Source organism: Zootoca vivipara, chromosome 4 (assembly GCF_965207765.1).
Source record: "Zootoca vivipara chromosome 4, rZooViv2.hap1.1, whole genome shotgun sequence".
NCBI lineage: Eukaryota > Metazoa > Chordata > Lepidosauria > Squamata > Lacertidae > Zootoca > Zootoca vivipara.
Window position 1 is genome coordinate 51,739,207 of NC_142587.1, and position 25,751 is coordinate 51,764,957.

The 25,751-nt window shown below is 42.0% G+C and overlaps 2 protein-coding genes across 4 annotated transcripts in view; one reads left to right on the plus strand and one right to left on the minus strand.

Annotated features, from left to right (window-relative positions):
- Positions 1 to 12,728: 12,728 nt before the first annotated feature.
- On the plus strand, positions 12,729 to 19,279 carry LOC148685947 (uncharacterized). Its single transcript, XM_088668985.1, has 5 exons — positions 12,729 to 12,855; positions 13,443 to 13,574; positions 15,986 to 16,020; positions 17,657 to 17,807; positions 19,055 to 19,279. Exons 1-5 carry the CDS (start codon positions 12,747 to 12,749, stop codon positions 19,087 to 19,089), a joined length of 462 nt encoding a protein of 153 aa, XP_088525111.1. The 5' UTR covers positions 12,729 to 12,746; the 3' UTR covers positions 19,090 to 19,279.
- A 1,336-nt stretch (positions 19,280 to 20,615) lies between these two features.
- CLIC6 (CLIC family member 6) overlaps positions 20,616 to 25,751 on the minus strand; it is a 126,010-nt gene continuing 120,874 nt past the window's right edge. For all 3 annotated transcript variants that reach the window (XM_088668756.1, XM_088668757.1, XM_035116684.3), the window contains 2 exons: positions 23,957 to 24,138; positions 20,616 to 23,150 (listed from right to left, as the gene is read on the minus strand). In XM_088668756.1, coding sequence (XP_088524882.1) covers positions 22,989 to 23,150; positions 23,957 to 24,138 — 344 coding nt within the window. In that variant the 3' untranslated portion in view covers positions 20,616 to 22,988. The remainder of the gene's footprint in view (positions 23,151 to 23,956; positions 24,139 to 25,751) is intronic.

Below are 25,751 nucleotides of genomic sequence, written 5' to 3' on the forward strand. Positions count from 1 at the left end.
TCCCTCCATAAAGTGGGGTACATAGCCATTCTACTCTGCTGTACAGAGAATTCTGAGAAGGAATATCTCCTTGTATGCTAGACAATGTGCAGCAAGTGTTTCCTAGAAAGAAATCTGAAGCTGCCACTGGCCATTCAGCAATTCTCTGGACCGCTGTTCGCACAGTACCTTGTTGATGAAAACACACCAAGGATGCAAATGGGAAAAGACTATGCCCCCCACATTGGTGGTTTTTAAATGATAAAGCACTGATTTAAGCACCTGTGTATCCATCACAGCTGGCATTATATCTTGTATCTGCGGCCAAATACAAAGCAGCGTGAGAATTTGTCTAAATTTGCAGACAGACATTAGTAGACTGTGGCCCATGAAAGTTTATGCCGTAATAAACATGTTAAGTCTTTAAGGTGCCACAAGATGCATAACTGCAACTTAAACATGGAGGATACAGTCCAGCCCTATCTTTTTTTTAAGTTCCTTTTTATCCAATGTACTTTACTCTGACATGTTTCACTCTCTCATTGAATACAGTTGAAATAAAAGTGCTTAGCTGTAGCTGGATCTTGCCGTGAAACCCAAATCCATAGATCTTCACAGAGATAACAACTGACTTAAGATAGGGCTGCCATACAAAAAAAGCTCAACAATTTTGGGGTGTCCTGTTCCTTACATTTTGAAACATGGCACCACCACTTAAGTGTCAGGAAAAGGCCTACAGGTACTTACGAGTAGGACCCTGGCAGAGACACATGCCCGGCTGGCATGTTCTCCCCCTCCTGGGCGATCGGGAGCTTCATAAGCATTCTCCAGCCCAAACATCACAGCGACTGGTGTCAGATGAACACCAGCACACTTCACAGATACACAGAGGTTTGCGCAGTTGTGTAACAGACCACAGCTAGTTTATTTACACAAATGCACGGAGCACTGTAACATGGCTCCCCCCTCTCTAGCATCACACAGCAAAGAGAAAGAACAAAGGAACAACAGTCCCACTTAGGAACACAGTAAGACAAACATCCTGTCTACGTCACTTCCACTCTGTGGAATGAAAACACATACAGTCATGTGACAGACAGGAAACCTATGACTGTGCACGGGGAATGAATCTCCCAACATTAAGACCCATCTAGTCAGCTAAAGACCCATCTAGTCCAGCATCCCGTTTTCACAGTGGCCAATCAGGTGCCTATCACAAGCCCACAAGCTGGGCTTGAATGCGACCTCACAAGTTGTGAGTCTCAGCAACTGGTGTACAGAGGTATACTGCCTGGAGCAGTGAAGACAAACTTCAGGAGTTTGCTCTCTGGTTTGAAATTGCTGGGGCACCTGAAAGTTTCCCAGACTACTATTACTACGAGTCATTGTCTGGGAATTGTTTGGGTTTGGGATCAAATGATAAACTAAATTAAGAAGAAAATCTAATACACAGGCATTCATATGAAGCTTTCTGTCCTACATAGAATAAATAATGTTTGGCCTCAAACTTTTAAAAGCATGGAATCATATGTCTGATATGCAGTAAAGCCCATCTTTTTTCAACAGGCCTTGTCAACATTTTTTCCTTTTTTTTTTTTAAAGCTAGATTTCCTGTAGAGGTTTAATTTCAGTCTTGCAAAGAAGAGAATGTTAACTAATTTTTTTCCATATTGATAATGTTTTATATTGCTGCAAATTAATTACTGTTGTGTTTTAGCCTGAGTAATATGCAAGGGTTTGTAGCTAAAAGCACTTTGGAATTAAGATCAGTTAATACTGATTTAAGAATGGCTCAGATGCTTCCATGTGGTTAGAGGATCCACTACCATGCTCACAGTGTTACATGTGGCATTGATGCTTTGCATGGATGGTCTTATTTGTAGAGTGTCAAATCTTGCAATCTTTCACTGCTTTTGTGATGAGCAAGTATTTCACAGTGCAGGGTTCTGCATATACAAACACCCACCTAGAGAACTCCAGTCACAGCATAGAAATGGGATCCTCAGCCCAGAAGATTGTCTGTTTAGGTCTCTTGAATTTCAGTATTTGAAATTTGGCTGCCTAGATCCAGCTTTGGGGCAAATGTTCTTGGGTGAGTCAGTCTCAGCAGAGATTTAAAACCACAAACATGCTGCAAAGTAAAGTGTGGAAATATTGGCTGATAGACCTTTAAAATACCCCCTTCTAAGTTTCTTCCAAAGCTTTCCACTTCCTTTAGCATAGAAATAGACTACACCTTTAGTAAGCTAAAAATGGTTTACTTATAAACTCTTCAAATATTAGATTCATTTGCTTTTCCATACAACAGCAAGAAAAGACAGGCAGCAAAACTTAGGTTAGTTCCAAAGTGGTAAATTATTTTGTCTAAATTATTTGTATAGAAACACAAAGATGGCTTGCTAAAGCCATGCCACCGAAGCCTAGAACATCTAGTTTAGACCTCTGTAAAAGGTAAAGGACCCCTGGACAGTTAAGACCTCTGTACTGGTTGGTTCACATGCATAACAAGGAGTTTGGTAACCCTTCCCCCCCCAGAAGAGGGGGTGCAACCTAGCTAAGCCGGGCAGGACAGCTTACTCTATGGTCTTAACCCCTTCATGCAGTAATTAGTGTTAATCATGTTGGTTATGAGGCTGGCTATATCCCACAATAGGGAGTGGGTGGCGCTGAGCCTCTTGGGCTTGCCTATCAGCAATTCAAGTCACACAACAGGGTGAGTTCCCATTGCTCTGTTCCAGCTCCTCCCAACCTAGCAAGAGCATACCAGCACAAGTAGATAAATAGGTACCACTGCAGTGGGAAGGTAAACTGGCCATGGTGTCCCATTGTGCCAGAAGCAGTTTAGTCATGGTGGCCACATGACCCGGAAAGCTGTCTGCAGACAAACCACCCCCCTCAGCCTGAAGCAAGAGGAGTGCCACACCCCATAGTCAAGTTTGACTGGACTAAACCGTCCAGGCATCCTTTATCTATATCCCACAATGCGCAGGCACTTTGAATCAGCAACAGGGCAGCCGCCAGCCTGTCAGAATACACAAGCATATATTTTCTATCCACTGGTATACATCAATCAACAACTGAGCAGCCTTGTGTTATATTACATCACGGGTGTCAAACACAAGGCCCGGGGGCCAAATCCGGCCCGCCAGACCTCGTCATGTGGCTCGCCGAGCGCCCCAGCCAGTGGGACCCAGCAGTGGGACCTTGCTGCTGAAGCGCCGCGCCAACAAAGTGCCGACAAACAGCTGGGGCCGGGGAAATGCTTTTTGCCCCTGGGTCCCTTCGCGCTCTTTTCTGACGCTGAATCAAGGCGGCGACCCCCCCTTCCCTTTCTTTCTTCCTCTCTCTCGTTCTTATTCTTTCTTTCCCTCTCCTTCCTTCCTTCTTTATCTCTGTCTTCTCTCCCTCTTTCTTTTTCTTTCCTTCTTTATTCCTTCTTTCCTACTCTTCTTTCTCTCACCTCTTTCCTTCCTCTCTCCCTCCTGCTCCCTCTTTTCTTCCTTCCTTCCTTCCTTCCTTCCTTCCTTCCTTCCTTCCTTCCCAACGTTCTTCCTCTCCCTCATTCTTATTCTTTCTTTCCCTCTACTTCCTTCCTTCTTTCTCCCTTTCCGTCTTCTCTCCCTCTTTCTTTTTCTTTCCTTCTTTATTCTCTTCCTTATTTCCTACTCTTCTTTCTCTCCCCTCTTTCCTTCCTTCCTTCCTTCCTTCCTTCCTCTCTCCCTCCCACTCCCTCCCTCCTTCCTTCCTCTCTCCCTCCCCTCCCTCTCCCTCTCCCTCTCCCTCTCCTCAGAAACATAGGATTCTGCTTTATACTTCTGGCCCTTAAACCCTGGAACCAGGAGAGCAGCTCCAGTGAGTCAACCTCAGCCAGTCCCTTTGGTGAAGGGTGGTGGCTCACTGGCAGAACATCTGTCCTGCATGCAGAAGGACCCCAGCATCTCCAGGTACTAGTAGCTCTGCAAAGGTCCTGCATGAAACCCTAGCGAGCCTTCACCACCCAGTGCAGTTACCAAAAATCATTTTTCAATAAATTGTACAATAATTGTACATTTGAATATCTACTTGCCATTATTCTGACTATGTTTCTGCTTTCATAGCTAGTTATTACTTACATTATTACAAAAAAACAGTAATAATTGAATGCAGTGACAATAATTTATGATAATAAAGAGTGGACACATAGTCCTACAGATACAACCGGCCCTTTGAGGGTGACCAAACTGCTGATGCGGCCCCCGATGAATTTGAGTTTGACACCCCTGTATTACATGATTTGGAGAAGCAAAGCAGTTGGGGTTATGTGCCAAATCCTGTAGAACTCTACTAATCTCTACAGGACTCCAAACTGCTCACGTTTCTTTATGAGATTCGCAGAACTCAGCCTGCAGAAGCTAACACATGCCTCAGAGTTCACAAGCTCAGTGAGTGTGCATCATATAAGTGCTGGCAATTTATACCTTACTAGCTCTGTCATAAATCCAGAGTTGTCATAAATTCCCTCGTCAGCTGAAATATTAGTACACCGAGTGCAGCGTTCTGTGAGAGCTTCTAGCTCTTTGTTCTGTAGAATGCACCTTCCACACATCTGGGAGCACAGATGTGAGCACATTATGAGAGCACAAGATGCCACGGGACATATCTGCATGTTTGTAATCGAGTGAGCACGCCTGCGTGCACACATACACGCAGGCGCGCGCGCGCGCACACACACACACACACACACACACACACACACACACACCCCTACTGACAGGTTTAAAGACAATTAAGTGGGTCGGTTCAGTTAATTTTAATCATGCTGATTATCAGGGGCATATTGGGGGTTGGCAAGGCTGCCCCCCACCAAGCACTGGCGGAGGAAGAGGGGGGTGGGGCGAGCGCACCGCCCCTGGCACCATGATCCTGGTGGGGTGCTATCATGGCTGCCCTCCCCCTTCTGGGCACCATGCCCCCAGGACATGCGCCATGCCTCTGCGTGCTCCATGCCCCCAGTGCTGGAGCATGAAGCTCCTCCACTGCCACCAAGGGCGCACAAAAATTACTCTGTTGCTTGTCACTTTCCTTACTGCAAAAAGAATGAATAGTCACTGTGGCCCTTTTTTGTGATCCATCAGGGCCGCTCTCGTTTCCTTACAAATCCACTAAATCAAACCAAAAACTCTTAATCTGGGTGTGTCATAAAGAGCTATGGGTTAGCCCCTGACATCAAATTTAAACACATTTGTTTGAAAATTTCAGCCTTGTTGAATCACTACTACTTATTTTACAGCATTGAAATTGAAATGAGGTAAATGAAACGTGGAAGAATAAATGGAAGAATAGATCCAAAAAATGAAGAATTAGAAACGGCAGATGACTGGAAGGTTGCTGTCAAAGATTGGCTAGATCAGGCATCCCCAAACTTTGGCCCTCCAGATGTTTTAGACTACAATTCCCATCATCCCTGACCACTGGTCCTCTTAGCTAGGGATCATGGGAGTTGTAGGCCAAAACATCTGGAGGGCCGCAGTTTTTGAGGATGCCTGGGCTAGATAGTTGGCAAGCTTTTTGGCCTTGTAGCATCCCACCCAACCCTTCATGTATTCATTTAGGGCAAGAAAAAGCTCTTTGATGTCTGAAGAAACCAAGCAGAGCAGCAGAATATACAGAGAAGTGGCACCTGCTTAGGTGAACTGAAGAAGAGAGCTTCTTCCAAGTTGCTGTGAATTAAGAAGCATTAACTTTCCCCTTGGTAAGAGTTTCCACAAAAATTGTAAGGAACCATATCTATTTGTAGAGCAGTCTTTGTTTTTTGCATTTTCTAGGGATGTTATTTATCCCTCTCATTTTAATGATTTTAATGCGAATTTACACACATTTTACTTACCAAGCAAAACTTTGAATTCCCAAGCCATGTTGCAACTCTTAAGCACCCCTCAGTTTGGGAAGTTGAAAAATTCAACACACCCTACTAGTGGAGTAGTGTCTGTCTCCTCTGCTAAAGCGGACTGAGCCCCTTGAACTGAAGAGGCTCCTCTTGGGCAAGGCACTTCCTATTTGAGGCTCATCCTGGGGAGGACTGCTGTTGGGGGGGGGGAATAACATCTGAGAGTTGCTCTTATGAAGTCTCTAGCATGTGTCCTGCATGGAGACTGCTTTGCCTCCATACTGCTGAGACTGTCACTCAAAACAGAAGAGGATAGTCATCTCAGTCAAGGTTGTGAGCAGCCAGTCCTGGTGTCCAGGCATCGTTGTCTTTAGCTGCTAGCTCTTGCAAGTTGGCCTGTGCTTTCGAGTTGGCCTACTTCACTTTGCGGCAAACTCCATTGGACCAAAATTTGAAAACAGATCACAGACCTGTCATTTCCTCTGTACATCTTTTTTTAAAAAAAATATATAAATTTTATTAGTTTCTCTCTTTATAAACATAAACCAGGCATCCCCAAACTGCGGCCCTCCAGATGTTTTGGCCTACAACTCCCATGATCCCTAGCTAACAGGACCAGTGGTCGGGGAAGATGGGAATTGTAGTCCAAAACATCTGGGGGGGCGAAGTTTGGGGATGCCTGACATAAACACTCAACATATATGTACACTATTACAGACAAAAAAAACCACACTCTAAAGATCTATTCATACAACCAAAAAAGCAATCACAAAAAAGAACAAAAGTTAAGAATAAAAAACCATTCATTTATATCTTCTTTATACTGACTTCCAATTATTCTCTCTGTAATCTATGTATGTTAGCCTTATTGTATTGCACAATTCTTCTATTCCATTTACATATTATCTTCCCTTAAATTCAATTTAGGTTCAACCTTAATCTGCCGTTAGGATTTTTGATATACCATTATTCTTTATATACTCATCAAATATCCTCCATTCCTTTTTCATTTTTTGTTTCGTTTGTCCTCTGATCCTTCCAGTAAATTTTGCTAGCTGTGAATATTCTTTCATTAAAACTTGCCAATCTGTTGTACTGGGTAGGTTTTTGTTTTTCCAATTACTTGCAATCAGAACTCTTGCTGCTACAGTTCCATACATCAACAGTATTCTATTTGGGGTTTTAATGTCTTCTGGTATTTTATTTCATAAAAACATTTCTGGTCTTTTTTTATTGTACATTTTAACATTTTCTTAAGTTCTTCATAAATGTTATTCCAGAACCTCACTGGCCCTGCTGTGCACTCATTGTTTCTGATTGGCTGGAATGTGCCCTTGAAATCTGGCCATGCCTCTTGCAAGTGTGCAGGGAGGATAGAGAGGGGTGTGTCACTGTGTGTACAAATTAGCCTTCTGTGTAACAGTGACATTGCGTGGCTCCGCCCATTTTTGCCTCTTGCCTCACCCACCACTGGCATATGAACCTTGGAAGGTTGCCCAGAAATGAGTGGCCCCTGGCCTGAAAAAAGGTCCCCTCCTGAAAATTGTGAGGCCAAATGTTGTTATTTTTCTGGTGCCCTCTCCACACTGACTGGAAACAGGATGAAAGAGTCCAACTTCAAAAGTCTCTACAGTCTATTGGCACATGGAGTTAAGAATATAGACTAGATGTCACACACAGACGCAGTGAAGCCTCTTCGCTTACATAATGAAAGCCTTTTCAAAATGCCTGGCCTGCTTCATTTTCCTCTCAAGCAGTACTTTATTCTTTGTAGCCTATGATTTGTTTGTATGTAAAACAGCTATTAAGTTTACTAGCTGCTTTGAAAGGGAATCTAGAGTTTGGGTTGACATTATCCTCGTTTCTCCTGACACATCTGGGATTTCTTTTCCTTCCTGGTTCTTGCTAAGTGGTAGATTGCAGTTGTACCACTAGAGGACACCCTTGACCAACACTGCAACACAAACTAACCTAAAATGTTCCTGCGGTTTAAATGTGTTTAATGGATTCCTGCGCTCGAGTACTCACACACACACACAGTATTAATATATAGTTAAAAAGGTGTGCAAAATGTTTTGTGGGAAATGATGGCTGATGCAAAAGCAAATGGGGCATTTTGCCAAACAGAGAGTTATTGTCAACAGTCTAAGCCTATGATTGCATTTTAATTGGCAACGAACAAATCACGGTTTGTGCAGTGCCAACAAAAGCACCCCACCTTATTCAGCACATCCAACCTCTGCTATGCATAGCACTGGGGAAACTACATTTTTCTCCAACAAGACTCCATTGCCTTTTTTACACACATTAACAAGCTCAAATACGACAAGTGAAGCTTCTTACCGACATGAAGTAGTGAAAGAAATTTCACCTGATGAAATTAACTACTGTATGTACTTATTGTTTGAATTTGTACCCTGCCCATAAGATATAGTATGGGCCATAAGATATAGTAAAATGTTTTTAAAGTCAACACAACTTTTGAAATGTTGGTTATCAAAAAATGAAAAGCTGATAAAACCAATCAAGGACAGAAACAAACGTCATAGCAAAACATTAAGGTAAGCCATAGGTTTTTTAAAGTCAGTTTAGCAGGTGAAAGGCCTAAATATAATGTTTTTGCTGGATGCTAGGACGACATCAAAGATGGGGTTTAAACCTCTCTGGGGAGGGATTTTACCACCAAGAATTTCTGGGTGCCATGTAGCTGTTAGAATAAAAAAAAATGATGGCAATTCCACCAAGCACCTTCCAAGCACAGAAATTGCTGTTTTATGCAGCTTTGAGTTACCTTTTATATTAAAAAGCTAATACTGTAATAATAATATAAAATAAATAATGTGAGCATCCTCTGTTGCTTTCCTTAATTTTTTTAGTCTTGCTAAATGTACTGGCATACCTTTTTTAAAAAAATAAATAAGCAAAACAAAACACAATCCCACTTAAAACACTGATTTACATGTTGTAAATCAGCTTTATTTGTGATCTAACTTTGATGTCTCTCCTGGCTGACCAAGAAGCCAAGGAATTATTCCCCCTCCTGCTTCTTGTAATATCCTTGCAATAAGCCTCTCTGCTGCCTATTTTTATGGTCAGGTGCACATCTTCTGGTGTCTTTCCTATTCTGATTTTGTCATGAGAATACACCCTTTGCCATACTTTGCCACCCAATGCCATACCAATACTTTGTAAGCCATCAACCCACAACCACCTGACTCCATCATCTTGGCCACATTCACAAGAGACATTGAAAATACTAGTGTCCTGACCCCCTGGCCTACCTGGCAGCAGGTCAGGTTGCCAAGTCCAAGGTTCAAGGGTTAATCCACACAAGCAAAGTCCAAAGTTCAGGAAACAAGGTTCAGGGTCAATCCAAGTACAGTAGTGAAGTCTGAAGTCCAGCAATCAGGATACAATCCAGAGTCAAACCCAAAGCACATTTCCATGGTACTCCAGGAGCATCCAAGCCAAGGTCCTCAACATGGGGAGTTGAGCAGAAACAGCGCCACAGCTGTGTTTTTATACTTTGCATGCTGATTTGCAGCACCTGGGCTTGACGAGTCATGTGACCCTCACCTGTTCTGAGTCTACTCCAGCTGAGGAATCACACACCTCTTCCCAGAGCTAAGGAGCCCCACCTGGCCAGCTAGGGAGCTGTGGGTCCTTGGCTGCCTCAGCCTCCTGGAACACCACTCCTACTGCTCCCTACATCTCAGAGTCCACTGTGTTCATGGAGACAGGGGCCCCTCTGGCTCTGGTGATGGGTTCCCCCATCCCCTCCTCATCCTCCATCCCCCTGTGAGTACTTCCTGCACCGACCTCTCCTTCTCCATCCCCCAGCTTGCTCCCGGTGTGTCCCGGTCCCAGATATACCCTTTGCCAGGAACCTCTTCCTCCTTCCCATTGTCATGACAACTAGAATGTCGCTTGGAACAGCCATGTCTTCCTGCAAAAATATCTGGGAGCTATAGTTTGTTAAGGGTGCTGGTTGTTGTTAGGGCACTCCTATTCCCCACCCAGAGCTTCATTTTCCACAGTGGAGTACAAGCAACTCCTCTTCACAGGAAACACTGAGAACTGTAGTTCTCGGGGGGGGGGGGGATAAGGGTCTCCTAACAGCAGCAGAAGGGCTTTGTTTCAGGTGGGTGCTATGCCATTATAAGAGAACAAGGGAGGTGTTCATTGTGACTTCCGGCACTTCTTCTTCTAGAAAAATAGAACTGTTCAGCACCTTTAAGAACGTACAGCTCCCAGAATTCTTTGGGGGAACCCATGAATGTGTAAAGTGGCGTCAGAGTGCTTTAAATGTAAGGTGAAAAGACGTCCTTATCATGGAAGTTCATATGATTTGGGGGCAAGTACATCTCAAATTCTTAAATTCTTATGCTATTTTTTCCACATGTTTTTAGATTAATCACAGGTGACAGAAGATGCTGCTGACTTTACAAAAGCAACCATTACAAAATGAAAGTGATATAAATAGCTTTTGCTGCTCAGATGCTAAATCTGAAACTCAGGGTGGGGGGGGGGAGAGAGAGAGAAGCTCAGCAGCCAAAACAGACCTGAGCTATTTGCTGTTGGATCCTAATGCTGTTTGGCATGCTGGTAAATCAATATGGCTTTGAAAAAGAGTTTGAAAAGTCTGCTTAATCGTCTGTGAACTCGGCAGATATTTTCCGGGTTCACATGGAACTACTTTGCTCGGTTTAAGTTGAAGAGGTCATTGTATGTGCCAAGATGTGGGGACAGTAGAAAAGCAGAGCCTTGTGCTCCTAATTAACTTTCCAACCTTTTGCCATGAGGCAAGACTTGTCTTGTTGCGGTTCCGGAGCATATTCCCCATAAATTTTGTGAACTTTAGGGAAACCGGGAGTATAGTCTAGGTTCATTTTTAATCCTCGAATAATATCTGAAAGGGGCTAGAGATACGTATCCAAGGCCCCTATCTCTGCCACCTGCAGACAGTTCTACATCATACAATGGAAACACATTCCGTGTACATGAGTTCCCCCCAAATAATATTGGGAACTGTAGTTTCCCTCTCACATAGCTACAATTCCCAGCACCCTTAACAACCCACACCTCCCATGATTCTTTGGGGGAATTCACACCCTTTAAAGGTGTGTTGAATCATAGAATTGTAGCATTGGAAGGTGCACCCAGGGGTCATCTAGTCCAACCCCCTGCAATGCAGGAATCTCAACTAAAGCATCCATGACAGATGGCCATCCAACCTCTGCTTAAAAGCCTCCAAGGAAGGAGAGTCCACCGCCTCCCGAGGGAGTCCATTCCACTGTTGAGCCGTTCTTACTATCAGGAAGTTCTTCCTGATATTTAGACGGAATCTCCTTTCTTGTAACTTCAATCCACGTGCTTTAAATGTGTGGTGTGGATTATTATCTCCTGTAAACTGTTAAAGTTCTCATGCAGACAGCTGGGATACTGTATCTTCAGAACAGGATTTGAGGCATCTCTGTATAAAAATCAATGTTCCAGCAGCAGCTGACTGGGAAGGTTGCCATTAACTTCTTCTTCTTTGGCGATCACTTGTAGCCGAGTAAGATTGTCTTCCATAAACATGATATTAACAATGGGTCTGTAAGTAACTGTGGAGGCCAATTCTGGATCCACACGTCCTTCCACAGTGGGGACATTGGTTTCCAGGCGGGAGTTGATCATGGTGTGGATTTGCCAAGCGTGCCTTCCTCTTAGCATGTTTCTCCCTTGCGTCCTGAGTTTGAGTGTCTTCAAAGCCCATGACACCTTTGGTAAAGGCTGTTCTCCAACTGGAGCGCTCGCAGGCCAGTGTTTCCCAGTTGTCGGTGTTTATACTACATTTTTTAAGATTTGCCTTGAGAAAGTCTTTAAACCTCTTTTGTTGACCACCAGCATTACGCTTTCCATTTTTAAGTTCGGAATAGAGTAGTTGTTTTGGAAGACGATCATCAGGCATCCGCACAACATGACCAGTCCAACGAAGTTGATGTTGAAGAATCATTGCTTCAACACTGGTGATCTTTGCTTCTTCCAGTACACTGATTCGCCTGTCTTCCCAAGTGATGTGTAGAAATTTTCGGAGACACCGAAAAATTAACTACACCTCCAATGTCATATAACATTCAGGAAACGGGAGGACTTTTTGGTTTAAGAAACCTATTGTGACCTCCAAATGCCTCTGAAGCATGCTAAGGGAGATCTCTTAGCCATTAGAAAAGGTGAAGTGGTGTTGGGTTCGGATATTTATTGAGTTGGACACACTTCCGACAAGTCCTTCTCGGCTGACTTTATCATCCTACATTTATCTTCTCCTCGCTCCTTTTAGTACCAGTCTCCATGCAGCTCACTTTTGAGTCTTTGTCTCTCGGATGTTTGCTAGATTGACCGCTGGCGTCATCACCAGCATGTTTCGAATCGTACCTTTTAAATGAGCATCCTCATTAAAAATCAGAATGGAGACAATGTAAAGCATAAGGTTATTTTCCGTCTCCAATGGCTGACCTTCCACCGTCACTCCCCCCCCCCCCAGGTCCGGTTACTTTATCCCAAAGTTTGCGTACACATTTTGGAGGTTGTCCTGTTCAAGCAGTGATAACACAAAGTTAATGTGTTTGCTTAAGAAGAGAAAAGAGCTCTGACGTTGGAGACTATCACTAGAAGGGCACAAAGCAAACCTCAGGAAACAGAAAGACGGGTCGCCAAATGTCAAAATGCAGGTTAGCAAAGTGGAATTTGAGTGGGAATTTATTTTCTGGCTAACGAAAGGAAAGAAGGGTTTAAAAGTCCATAGCTAGTGCCATGTACTTGACCAGACAGAAAACTTGGACAAAGAGTCTTGACCGACCCTTGGCTAACAGAGTACAGACCTAGGAGCAGAACACAATCCCTCCCTTTTTTCTTTGCAATGGAAACCCGGATCTTGTTATTTAGTCTCTTGATCATTGTTGCCTTTTCTTCAACAGTTCAGACAATGTCTCCTCCAATGATGCTTGACAAACTTCAACATCAAGAAGGTAAGTTAAAATTCTGTTCCCATACTACTGGTTCTGTTAATGCCTTCGTTGCACAGTGTGGCCATTTTAAGCAGAGTTTTGAATGAAAAGTTTTGCTAAAAAAAAAAGGAGGGGGGGGGAGACTTGTGCTGCATTATTGCAGAAAGCAACATTTAACAGAGATGAGTTCTAAGGAACTCCACCAACTGTATTTCATACCACTAGACTTTGTACAAGACAGATTTGTTTCCAGGTACTGGGCATTTGCATGTGAATTACATCAAAAGCATGGGTTTGACTATATGAGTTGGCAGAACATGAGACTCTTAATCACAGGGTTGTGGGTTCAAGCCCCACCTTGGGCAAAAAACTTCCTGGATTGCAGGGGGTTGGACTAGATGACCCATGTGGTCCCTTCCAACTACACAATTATATGATATATGAAGCTGGCCCATAGCTGCCAAGTTATCCCTTATTTTAAGGGATTTTCCCTTATGCTGAATAGGCTTCCTCGCGAGAAAAGGGAAAACTTGGCAGCTATGAGCTGGCCATTTCCCTGATATCAACATGCTACAAGAAATGAGACCATAGGTCTTTTTTCTTTTCAGGTAAAAGCCAAAGAGCCATGGAAGAGTCTGCATCTAATCAGCAGAGGAAGATCTTGGGATTTTTATCAGCATATGATGACATACAGAAAAGTACCAAACCTAGATTAGATCCTAAGACCACAGGACTTCAAGGTAATTCATTCACCTTTGCCTACCATCAACTGTATGGATGCTTTAAGCCATAATGGATTGTTTGCAATAAATTTAATGGCATGTAACTAATTCATTATTTTAAATGGTTTATTTAATAAAATGTATACACCCCAAAGCAGTTTGCAAAACAATAAAACAATAAAATTGAGGGGGGAAATCACATCCATACTTAATACTTACAAAAGTTAAAATAATGAAACAGATTAAAATTGCCTCAACTTCCTAAGCATCTGAGTTGGCTCGTCTAAACAAGGATGCTTTTAGCAGGTGCTGGAATGAATACAGTGAAGGTGTCTGCTTGATCTCAATAGGCAGGGAGTTCCAAAGTGCAGGCACTGCCACACTAAACGACTGAGTTCTTACAAATGTGGAACCTGTAGCAGTACCTGTAGAACCTATTATGTGGCACCTGTAGCAGTGCCAGTTTTGCCACTCAAAGTGGTCAAGTGGGCACATGTGGGGTAAAGCAGTCTCATAGGAAAACGGGGGCCAAGTTGAAAAGGTTCGGTTCAGACACTTAATTTCACAATTACTGCATGAATGTGTTTAGAAATGAACTACACTACAATAGAAATAATTAAATTCATAATATTACTCTAAATAATAAACCATTTGAAAAGGGTTAGAGACAATGTCGAGTTTTGGACACATGTGCAGAGCAATCCTATGCAAGTTTACTTGGAAGTAAGCCCCGCTGCTAGACTGAAGTCTAGCAAAGCAATTGTGCTCAGAACTGTGCTCCATTTCATTCAGTGGGGCTTATACCCAGGTAAATAGCAATCTTATGCATGCAGACTTGGGATTACCGGTAAGTCCTCCTGAGTTAAATGAGCCTTACTTCTGGGTAAGTGTAACTATGGAGGATTGCAGCATAATGGAACTGATTCACCTGAGCAAAAAGCACTGGGACAAAGAGGATTGCATATTTTTTAAATGTATCAATTGCAAAAATATATGCATGAAACTAATAAGGTCAATGATTGCTGATCTGTCTCAGTGCCATATGAGAAACAAACTAATCCACCAGTTTGATCATTAGAGTGTAAGTGAGAAAAACTGGACATTAGGTTTTTGAGGGAAAGGCTCTTTTCTTCAAGTTCAGAGATGTTTACATTTTGAGTCTCCAGGGTCTATGCAGTATTTCTCAGAGCTGTATCATTCAGAGTTTGATACTCTGCTAGTGATCAAAATGGATCTGCCAAATGCCAGTGCCTCTCATTATATTTTCGTGTGATCTTTTTAAAATGAAGCATTGGTCTTAATTGTCTTCCATCTATGCCTCTGTTATTTATGGTCCTTGCAAAGCAAATTGGTTTGATATATTCTGTCTTCAATTCTTACAATGATATTGTGTGTTCCAAATAACTGCAATGCTTCATGCTTTGAAATATTTGGATACTGGCAACATTCAAAGAACACCTAACCTTTAAATAATGCTTTTCTGACCATTGATATGTGTGCTATATCTTTAAAAAGAAGAAGGAGAGTTAAAACATTGCAGAATTGCACTTCTTTTGTCCAGAACGTAGCGCACAGGTCCAAACGAAAAGGAACATTAAAATGGAAAATCTTTGAGGTTTTTGGGGGAGGGTTACTCCTACGGTATGTATGGATGTTTTACAGCAAATACAACAGGTTAATAATAGTGCTAATACTAAAAAAGTAGCCATAAAATATCGGGAACAAAAAATAATGAGCCTGAAATAGGCAACAAGCTACCCACTCCTTCCCTAGACTGCTTGGCGTACATAATTTGAGAAAACATGTATGCCATGTTTAAGACTACACAGAATAAAAGTATGCTTCTTCAATAAAACTACTCCATGCAGCATAAAACAAGAAATGCCCAAGCTCTCTTAATTGGGGGACAGAAAGTGTCCAAACAGAAAAGCCAGTGTGCAGATTTATTTGAAGAGGTGAACGTAACTCTATTGCTGAGATACTGGATGCCTTTAAAGGAAGAATGCAGCTCTGTGTGCACTGACCACTGTTCTAAATCACCCTGAATTTAGGGGCTGGCATGGGAAGCAGCTATAAATGCTACATATCTGCAGCGGGTATAAAGTCAAGGCAACGAAGCCATTCAGGGAAACATCAGGCTAAAGGAGGGTGGGGTTGGGAGAGAAATGGTTGGCATTGTTAGGCTGAACCTAGATGAGGTCAGAGGGCCAGAGCCTCATTAGTTTCAAGTGGCATGATCTGAAGGGCATCATGCGGGTGGTCTAAGGGATACAATTTCTGAAACTTCTCCCCAGTTCTTGGAAGGTAGTGCCTCCCCAAATTTCAGCACAAGCCCACAAGTGTCCCTCTGCATTATATGGTGGTGGTGGTGGCATGCTTTCACTCTGCTTAAAGTATCTGCTAAATAGTTTTCCCAATTTGCATTTCAGCTTATGCCAAAAAGTTTGGAAAGACAATCAGAAAGGTAAGAAATTGCCAGCTTTTTAAACACCTCCTACCAAAGTTTTCAGTATTCAGAATAATTGTTCTCTTTTGCCAGGGATATACTTAGATCAGGGGTGTCAAACTCAAATTCATCGGGGGCCGCATCAGCAGTTTGGTCACCCTCAAAGGGCCGGTTGTATCTGTAGGACTATGTGTCCACTCTTTATTATCATAAATTATTGTCACTGCATTCAATTATTACTGTTTTTTGTAATAATGTAAGTAATAACTAGCTCTGAAAGCAGAAACATAGTCAGAATAATGGCAAGTAGATATTCAAATGTACAATTATTGTACAATTTATTGAAAAATGATTTGTGGTAACTGCACTGGGTAGTGGAGGCTCGCTAGGGTTTCATGCAGGACCTTTGCAGAGCTACTAGTACCTGGAGATGCTGGGGTCCTTCTGCATGCAGGACAGATGTTCTGCCAGTGAGCCACCACTCTTCACCAAAGGGACTGGCTGAGGTTGACTCACTGAAGCTGCTCTCCTGGTTCCAGGGTTTAAGGGCCAGAAGTATAAAGCAGCATCCTATGTTTCTGAGGAGAGGGAGAGGGAGGGGAGGGGAGGGGAGGGGAGGGGAGGGGAGGGGAGGGGAGGGGAGGGGAGGAAGGAAGGAAGGAAGGAAGGAAGGAAGGAAGGAAGGAAGGAAGGAGGGAGTGGGAGGGAGAGAGGAAGGAAGGAAGGAAAGAGGGGAGAGAAAAAAGAGTAGGAAATAAGGAAGAGAATAAAGAAGGAAAGAAAAAGAAAGAGGGAGAGAAGACGGAAAGGGAGAAAGAAGGAAGGAAGTAGAGGGAAAGAAAGAATAAGAATGAGGGAGAGGAAGAAAGTTGGGAAGGACGGAAGGAAGGAAGGAAGGAAGGAAGGAAGGAAGGAAGGAAGGAAGGAAGGAAGGAAGGAAGGAAGGAAGGAAGGAAGGAAGGAAGAAAGAAAAGAGGGAGCAGGAGGGAGAGAGGAAGGAAAGAAAGAGGTGAGAGAAAGAAGAGTAGGAAAGAAGGAATAAAGAAGGAAAGAAAAAGAAAGAGGGAGAGAAGACAGAGATAAAGAAGGAAGGAGAGGGAAAGAAAGAATAAGAACGAGAGAGAGGAAGAAAGGAAGGGAAGGGGGGGTCGCCGCCTTGATTCAGCGCCAGAAAAGAGCGCAAAGGGACCCAGGGGCAAAAAGCATTTCCCCGGCCCCAGCTGTTTGTCGGCGCTTTGTTGGCGCAGCGCTTCAGCAGCAAGGTCCCACTGCTGAGTCCCGCTGGCTGGGGCGCTCGGCGGGCCACATGACGAGGTCTGGCGGGCCGGATTTGGCCCCCGGGCCTTGTGTTTGACACCCGTGACTTAGATATTGATTCCTGAAGCTTATCTCCCTGTGAGTTCCCCAGTGTGCCTGGAGTAGCTGCAAATAAGGGCTATTTAATTACAGGCTAACTAACCTTAAGTATGCAAATGGAACTGTCCCTTCCATTGAACTGAATGGATCAGACCTTGTAAGAGTGAAAATATCAATGCACACACTGAAAATGACTGAATCAAGAATTATTATTTTTATAATTCTCATTTCAGGTTTACATTTATGCTCTTAAACTGTAATTTTTAAAACCTTTTCTCTGGACTTTTTTTCTGGACAGGATATTTTAGATGAACCTCAGGCCAGTCGTTCTTTCTCGCAACAAGATGATGTTACTGAATCAAGGAAGGATCACCTGAGAAAATCTCCTTTAATTGGGAAAAACTTCAGGAAAGCCGCACCATCATCTTCTAAGAAAGCGAAGAAAAGAGGTGTGTTTTCCAGCAAGAAAATCAGGTTCCTTTCTGTTTGATTGCCCAAAACTCCGAAGAGTTGAATAAAAGTCAGTTGGGTCATGAAACAGCTCTCTGTTAAAAAGCTAAAGCTAGTTATGTAGGAGAAAGTACATATAAACTTTATTGTGGCGTGTAATTCTAGGGTTAGACACATACCTCTAGGGTTAATTTAGGGCTAACTTGCCTCACAAAATTGTGTGACGGTAAAATGGAATAGGGAGAACTATGTAAGCTGCCTTGAGCTCCTTGGAGGAAAGTCAAGATACCGGTAATTATAAACATAGTAAATATGTCATATCTCTCTAAGCATACTAGATAGTGGGCACCACTCCACATAACATACCACCCAACCTGGGTTTTGAGTTTGGCTGGGTGGGCGGGGGTTCTCATTATCCCACCATCAGCTAAACCAAGTGAGGCTAGCCAATGGAGCTCAAATCCTCAGGGAGTTAGCATGTGAAGACAGGCTCTGGTGGACTGAGTGATGAGACCAATAGTAGGTCCAATGTGGTTTCTGCACATGCTGTAGAGAGAAGTAAGGGGCAGATGGGGCTTGTCAAACTGGGAAGGTAGCTCTTCCAAGAGAAGGAAAACTCTGGTCCTAAACCTCTTCTGCCTTGTGGGGTATCTTCAGTAGAGGAAAAGGCTTAAGGAGTAAACTCTATACAAATCTGGAGTCCATAAGATGGTTGGATGCTGTCCTGTATGCCTCCTTCCAGCAACTCCTGCAGCCAAGCTGGTGTCAAATGTTTTGCTCTTCCTTCCTTTGGACCCCATCAGATCTTGTTGTACAGACAGCCTAGGGAGGTGCTAACACAGCAGTTTGACTTCACCTCTGGAGGCACACTCCATTGTCTCTTGAGACAGATGGATGCCAACAATGGTAACTGAAAGCTAAGCTATTCAAATCTTAGGATGTGTTGAGCCCCTGCTTTTATCTGTGATGGTATCGTAATAATTCAATGGTAACTTCAGTTCTTTGTTTTCTATGTATTATATTTTGGTTTTACAGTATTTTGGAAACCACTCTGTCGGCCTGTTGTACTGCTGAGCAGCTTAGAAGTTTGTTAATAATCAAACAGGCATATGGAAATGGGGGAGTAGAGGGGGGTTAGATAGCGGTGAACTGAACCTCAGGTATGCCCAGAATAAGCAAAGCTCCAGGTGGGAGACACACCCATATGAACCATGTTTTAACAAGAGGCTATTTTGTTCTTTTCCAGCTTGTTTTTGGAAATACTGTGTGCAAAGCAAGTAGGTTTTTTGAGCACATCAAATCAACGAACCTTTGTGGCGATTAAGGAATCCAGTTCTGACAATGAAATCTTCAAAATCTGAAAACATTCTTTTCAACAGAGAAGATTCAGCAGATATTAGTATAAATAACTGTTTGACCATATTTGCCTTGTGCGCATATGTATTTGAAAGACTCATGTCAGTATTTAAGATTCATGTCAAGTATTTTTATTTTCAATGATAATATAATAAAATAATTTTTATACAAGCAATGTGACATAAACGGACTCCACAGTAAGAAGCAGAGGAATGTTTGTGGCTGGTTTTATAACTCTCAAACTATATTTTGGGGGATTACTGTAAACATGAAGGGTTAATGGTAAACAAGCCTGTTTCTCTAATTCGGGGAGGGAGGCTGGATCAAGCCAGAGCAGGAAACTTTCGACAGGTGGGCAGAGCCCCACACCTGTCAATCACCTGATATCATATGACATCAGGTGATTCAAGGGAGAACTGTGAGTCCATAAAGTCATTTGATGTTCTTCCTTTGCAGCCCTGGTTTGAATTCAAGCCACAGCTGTAAATAATCCTACTGTATGCAGACTCATCTCTCTGTGGGCATGGCTGGGAGAAAATAGAACCCCTGTCAGGCTTAATTTGGCCCATGGGCTGGAAGTTCTGTATGCCTGCTCTAATTATACATAAATAGGTGTCCTTGATACTTTTTCAAATTTGGACTTGCCTATAGCTGATGCTGGGAAACTCTCTTTAGCATGTCCATTCACTCCTATGGAAAATATTAATGTATCAGATGCCTTATTATGTACATACAGTACTTGGAACATCACCGTTACTTGCTCTTCCTTTGATTCATGGACCACTTGTAGAGGATACTGCAAAGAAGAAATCTAAGAGTAAATAGTACCAACACTAGAGCAATAGATTTGGTGGCCTATGCAAGTATTTTAGAATGAACAAATGAGAGTGCAGAAGCTTATGCAAGTCATCTTCCAGCAAAACTCTTTAAAAGGTACCTCTTTGCATCAAATGCTAAAGAATGAGCTCCGGTGATCAAAACACAATATGCAGTGTTCTGTGGCATGCCAGTGACAAATGCATAAGTCTTTATAAGTGAATGAGTCTCTTTAAGCCATTCAAAAGACAGGCAAAAGCTACTTGCTCTTTGTGGGACTATACTACGCACAGTCTTAATGTTGTGTGCGTTTTCCTCACATATCAAATTCCATGGAAGTAACAGCCAAAGGTTTCCTTTCATTTCCTTGCCTCTCTGGTTTCACATCATGGAATAATTTAATATCCTCTCTATTTGCTTCACAGAAAAGGTGAATCCTTACTGGAAATCAAAGGTGCAAAGAGTTTCTAATATTTTAAAAGACTGAGCACAATGCAGCTACAGCAAAGCACTTTCCACTTAGGCAATTGGGCAGAGTTATGCTCCAGATTTTTCTATTCCATTCCATTCCTTTATCTCAAAATGCAAACTAGTGTCAGTATGTTCTTAAACGAAAATAAGCACAGTACAACATATTTAAGTCAGAATTAGTGTATTTTCTTTTCAGCTTTGTAAGGCATATTAAACAACTACAATGATTTTTTTGTGCGGTTTAAATTATATAGATGTCTGAAGATGAGGGGGGGAACAGTAATATTTCTTTCATGGATACGAAAAAAATCAAACCCAGCATTTAATCTTGGTATTGTAAAATAGTTTTAAACAGGTTCACTCTATAGATTGAAAAAAAATATATGCAGGATTTAACACTGTTTACATTAATCACAAAGAATGTGAAGCATGCTACACAAAGTACACTTTCATGATTATACAGTACAGAAGTAACATATCTTTAAAATAGAAAATCCACACTGTTGTAAAATTGGTAAGAAAAGTAGTCATCTTCTTGAGATGAAATATTTTCCTATTCTAAAAAAAGTTCAGCTTATCAAATATACATTTTAACCAATCTTATATGGGGATAACTATACAGAGGAACTGATAGCTGCTACATTTAGTGGAGAGAATTCCTAGTAGCCACAGTATAATCCAGTAGGTTTTGTCTGCTGTTGTGGCTCTTTTGTTCCTTTACACTTTGAACTTTCAGAAACACAACAGTAATAAAACATGTTTTCTGCTAATCAATGTATATTTTTCAAAGACATCCAAATGAATCCTGTTCCAAAAACAAGGAGAAAGGGACCACCTCTTCCTCAAAATTGAATAGCATTTGTGAATTTTATAAAATAATGGGGAGAGTAGGAAGAGGCCCCATTTCAATAGCCTGAGGAAATGTTTTTATTTAGGCCATGTTTACCCATGCCTGTTCATCACTTGATGATTGCAGCATGTACTAATGAGCCATCTCAGAGCAATACCATGATGGAGGTTCCACTTTGTCTGAAGACAAGAGATTTTTTTTAATGCATTCAGTTCACAAACTGGGTTTTAAATTTTCAAGTGTTGATTAGTCAAGCAATGTCCATCCACTTCTTACTAAGACCTTAACCACTGGTTTTCAGAGTGCCTTACTAAGGAAAGACATCATTAACTTCAAGTAAGCTTGAACACTTCAAGCCTTGGAGCAGCAGGGTGAAATAACAGCTATGAATTGCACAGTCCCTGTAGAAGCAAATCTGGTACAGCACACAGAATTTGCCCACAGCTTTGTAGCTGAGAGTTGGAACTTCAGGAAGATGGAATGTATTTTTTAACAACATTTGACCCAGCCCTTTTATTTGTATTCATATGATATAATCTGTTTCTTTCTATTATTTACACAGGTGAGTACAGTTTGTACACATGTTGTGTTGTATTTTTGTCACATGGATCTTGTGAGACAGAATCAACCTATTTCTGCTTAAAAAATACTTAAGTTGCTGAATATATTTGGCAATAGCTTAGAAATAAAATAAAAATTGTGACACTGACACCTGTGAGAAGCGGAAATCAGAGGTGGGAGATCAGCAACTTGTGTGGTAGGCATAGAAAAGGGGTTTAAGGCTCCTGAATCTGTACAGGGTATCACAGGGAACCTGTGATAAGCCCTTCTGAGTATCCAGTCTGACTTCCTTTCACTAATAAATGACCATCACCACACACAGCACCTGAAATTAGATGTAGGAGCTTTGAGGACAGTATTGGCTCATGGATAGCTTTGAGCTATGGCATAGCTGTTTTTAGATGTTGTAATGTTGCTACAATGGAATGTTTTCTGACATTGCAGTGCCATTGTTCATTTGTACATATGTCCCAGCCTAAGTAGTAAGAAGCTGATGCAACAAAGCTTAGGGCTGTAAGCAACACAACATGTAAACAAGTCATTTGCAGCATGCCAACCATAATGTTGAAGGGGGTCTAGAAGCGTATGATAACCACAAGCCCATGGTTTAAGGGCAGAGGTACAAGAAATGGCACATGGTAGACTAGATACACTGCAAATTCCCCTGAGGTGACTGCCCCTCAAAACAGTACAATCCACATTTCTTAAAATCCATAGGTGTTCTCCCATTGACCAACAAAAAAATGGACTTCATCTAATTCTCTCTGTCCTGATAGGGTGATCAATGCTTACAGAAATACCTTTAACTATTGTTTAGAAATTTTAAAGCTGCAATTACTATGTAATCTAGATTCTAATATTGCTGCAAATGTTTTGAGTTTGTTCTATTGCAAAAAAAATAATACATATATTTGTATGTGCGTTTGCGCATATCTGCAATGCAACAAATATACAATTATACTATACTTGAATTAGTAGATCAATAAAATAATTACTTCACAAGGATTGGCCAGTTTCATAACTTGAAACTTTGCAGTTAAGCAGGCTCTTCATTTTATTCTCGAGGTTTTCCTTCTTTTTAAAAATCAAGCTCACTGAAGATATATAGAAACATAAGATTCTTGATTTATTTCATTCTTTTTGCAACATCCAAATAGGCGAACTCTATTTCCCGATCTGCAGGACAAGTATTTGTGAACTCGTCTCTCACATATGCATTGTTCAAATATCTCCAGATTCCAGTCATTTCAGATGGAAATTCAAAATTTCTGTATTTCTTTGCCACAACCTAACAGAGAGAAAAGGAAATCATCATATACATAGTAGCAGTAGAAATTGGAGTTCTTGGGAAAGTCCCGAAATAAACGATAAATTGCAAGAACTCAGGCCAAAAGAAGATTATAGCCTACTCCAATGTATTGATAGTTTATAGCTTATAGCTTACTCCAATGTATTGATGTCAGATTAAAAGGCTCTAAATGGCTTGGGAACCAAGGACCTGTTTGAGCAAGCTTCCCATTATGTGTCAGCACAGCAACAAAGATTTGTAGAGGGGGCCCTCCTCACAAAGGTAAAGTAAAGGCAAAGGACCCCTGGACAGTTAAGTCAGTCAAAGTCAACTATGGGATGCGGTGCTCATCTCGCTTTTCAGGCTGAGGGAGCCTGAGCAGTGTTCAGGATAGCAACCCATGCAAGGGCCTTCTTCATTGTGAAACTCCCTTCCTCTGGGGATACATCAGACATCTTCTCGATATTAGTTATCTAGATTGTTTAAGATGGACCTTTTCACATAGATCAGGCATCCCCAAACTTCGGCCCTCCAGATGTTTTGGACTACAATTCCCATCTTCCCCGACCATTGGTCCTGTTAGCTAGGTTGTAGGCCAAAACATCTGGAGGGCCGCAGTTTGAAGGATGCCTGACATAGATCTTCAGATCCTTGTGAGAGTGTGAACAAATTAATTTACTGAACAGTCCATTCGAAATATTGTGTTGCTGTCATTGGTGCTAAGGACTTTGATACCTTATTCCATACATTTTATTGCCTTCTGGTTCAAGGGTAAACAAGCACAGTACAGAAAGGAAAATCCAGACCTTGATGATATGTAGTTTTGGCAAGAGATTGCAGTCTGCTAGTGTGAGTTCATCTCCATCTAGGAATTTCCTTGTGGAAACAGTGAGTTCTTCAGTGCTATAGGCATCAATTTCTTCAGGCAAGGGGGCATTTAAGTAGTTATTCAGTTTCCTCAAAGCCTTCAGCAATGATTTTTCCAAATCTAGAATCAAAGAAGAATAGAATAGAATAGAATTCCTATTTGGAAGAGGGTCTGTCTGGCTGTCTGGCTGTCTGGCTGGCTAGCTAGCTAGCTGGAACCATAAACAAAAGCACTCCATACTGTGACATTTTGTTGCAGGTCTAACTTTTACTATTTAAAAAAATGCCTTAACACAAAAAGTCATTTTGATACAACAAAGAGACACAAATAAACATCAAACATATCCAAACAGTGCAGTCCTTGAGTAAGCTTCTTTCATTCATCTTAGTTAGGATACATGCAATAATGTTTTACATGTACACATGGAGCAAACGTATTTGATATAGCTATCTGCAACAAGGAGATAGGTCAGTGGAAAAACTGTTTGCTATTATACAGTGAAGACATCGTTCACTTGTATCTGCATATGTGCAAACAGTTGTCATTTAAACAGGCAGTGAACTGCGACACTATTTTGGAAAGTTGGCATTCACAGGCAAATTCATTTGCAGAACAAATTATGTGTGTTCACTCATTGCACGCTCATAGAAATCGGCAGTTCATTTGGTTACAAAGCCACTTTTTTTGTTTTGTCTCAATCAGTTGTCTAACCATATCCCTCCTATAGTTTAAAAACTATAGAGTCCAATTCCCATCAGCCCTAGCCAGCATGGACAATGGTCAGAAATTATGGGAGCTTCAGTTCAACACCTAGAGGGCATTGGGTCAGCCATCTCTGGTCTAGAACACTAGAACAGTGGTTTTTACCATTCAGAATAAAGCTTGCAGTCGACAAGGCTCAATACTTACTCGATAAAGACATGTTAGAGTAAATGCCACAAACTTGCTATATATTATACTACCAACATTACCGTATTGGCCTGAATATAAGCTGCACTTCCCCCCCCCCTCCCCAATTCTGACTACGAACAGTTAAAGTGCAACTTATAATTGCGACCTTACAAAAAGCCTGATATCACTTCTGAAACAGACATACAGTGAAAACCCCCCTTAACTTTTTAACTTCTGCTGGAGCCCTGGCAAGCACACCAGGCAGTGGGATGGAGAGTGCCAGGGGGGCTGCTGCAGTGGTGGCACCAAGCAACCCCCCTCTGCTGTGTGCTCCACACAGAATGTCTCTTCTTGCCCAGCCAGCCCCCACTGCTGTTAGGGAGCAGGAGGGGCAGCCGGTGGTGGGTTGCAGGTGCCTGGGCAGGCTGCCACCTCTGCCACCGCCCTACGCAAACCTCCCCACAACTGCACTGTATAGGGCTGGTGCTTCGGCAGCCCCCCATCATTTCCCAGTGAGTCGTGTGGATCCTCTAGGACTGCAATTTTTTGCTCGGACCACATGGGTGCCACCAATTTTAAGGGAGCAGCTTATATTCGGGTATTGTCTTTTTTTCTCTTGAATTTTATATTTTTATATTTTATATTCGGGTGAGGCTTATATTTGGGCCAGTATAGTAGTATGTCTACTAAAATGATACTGGACAGCAAAATATAGCACAAAATGGCTTACGATATGATATAGATCACTTATGAAATACTAATTATTCCCTAACAGCTGGTGCTTCGGCAGCCCCCCATCATTTCGCAGTGAGTCGTGTGGGTCCTCTAGGACTGCAATTTTT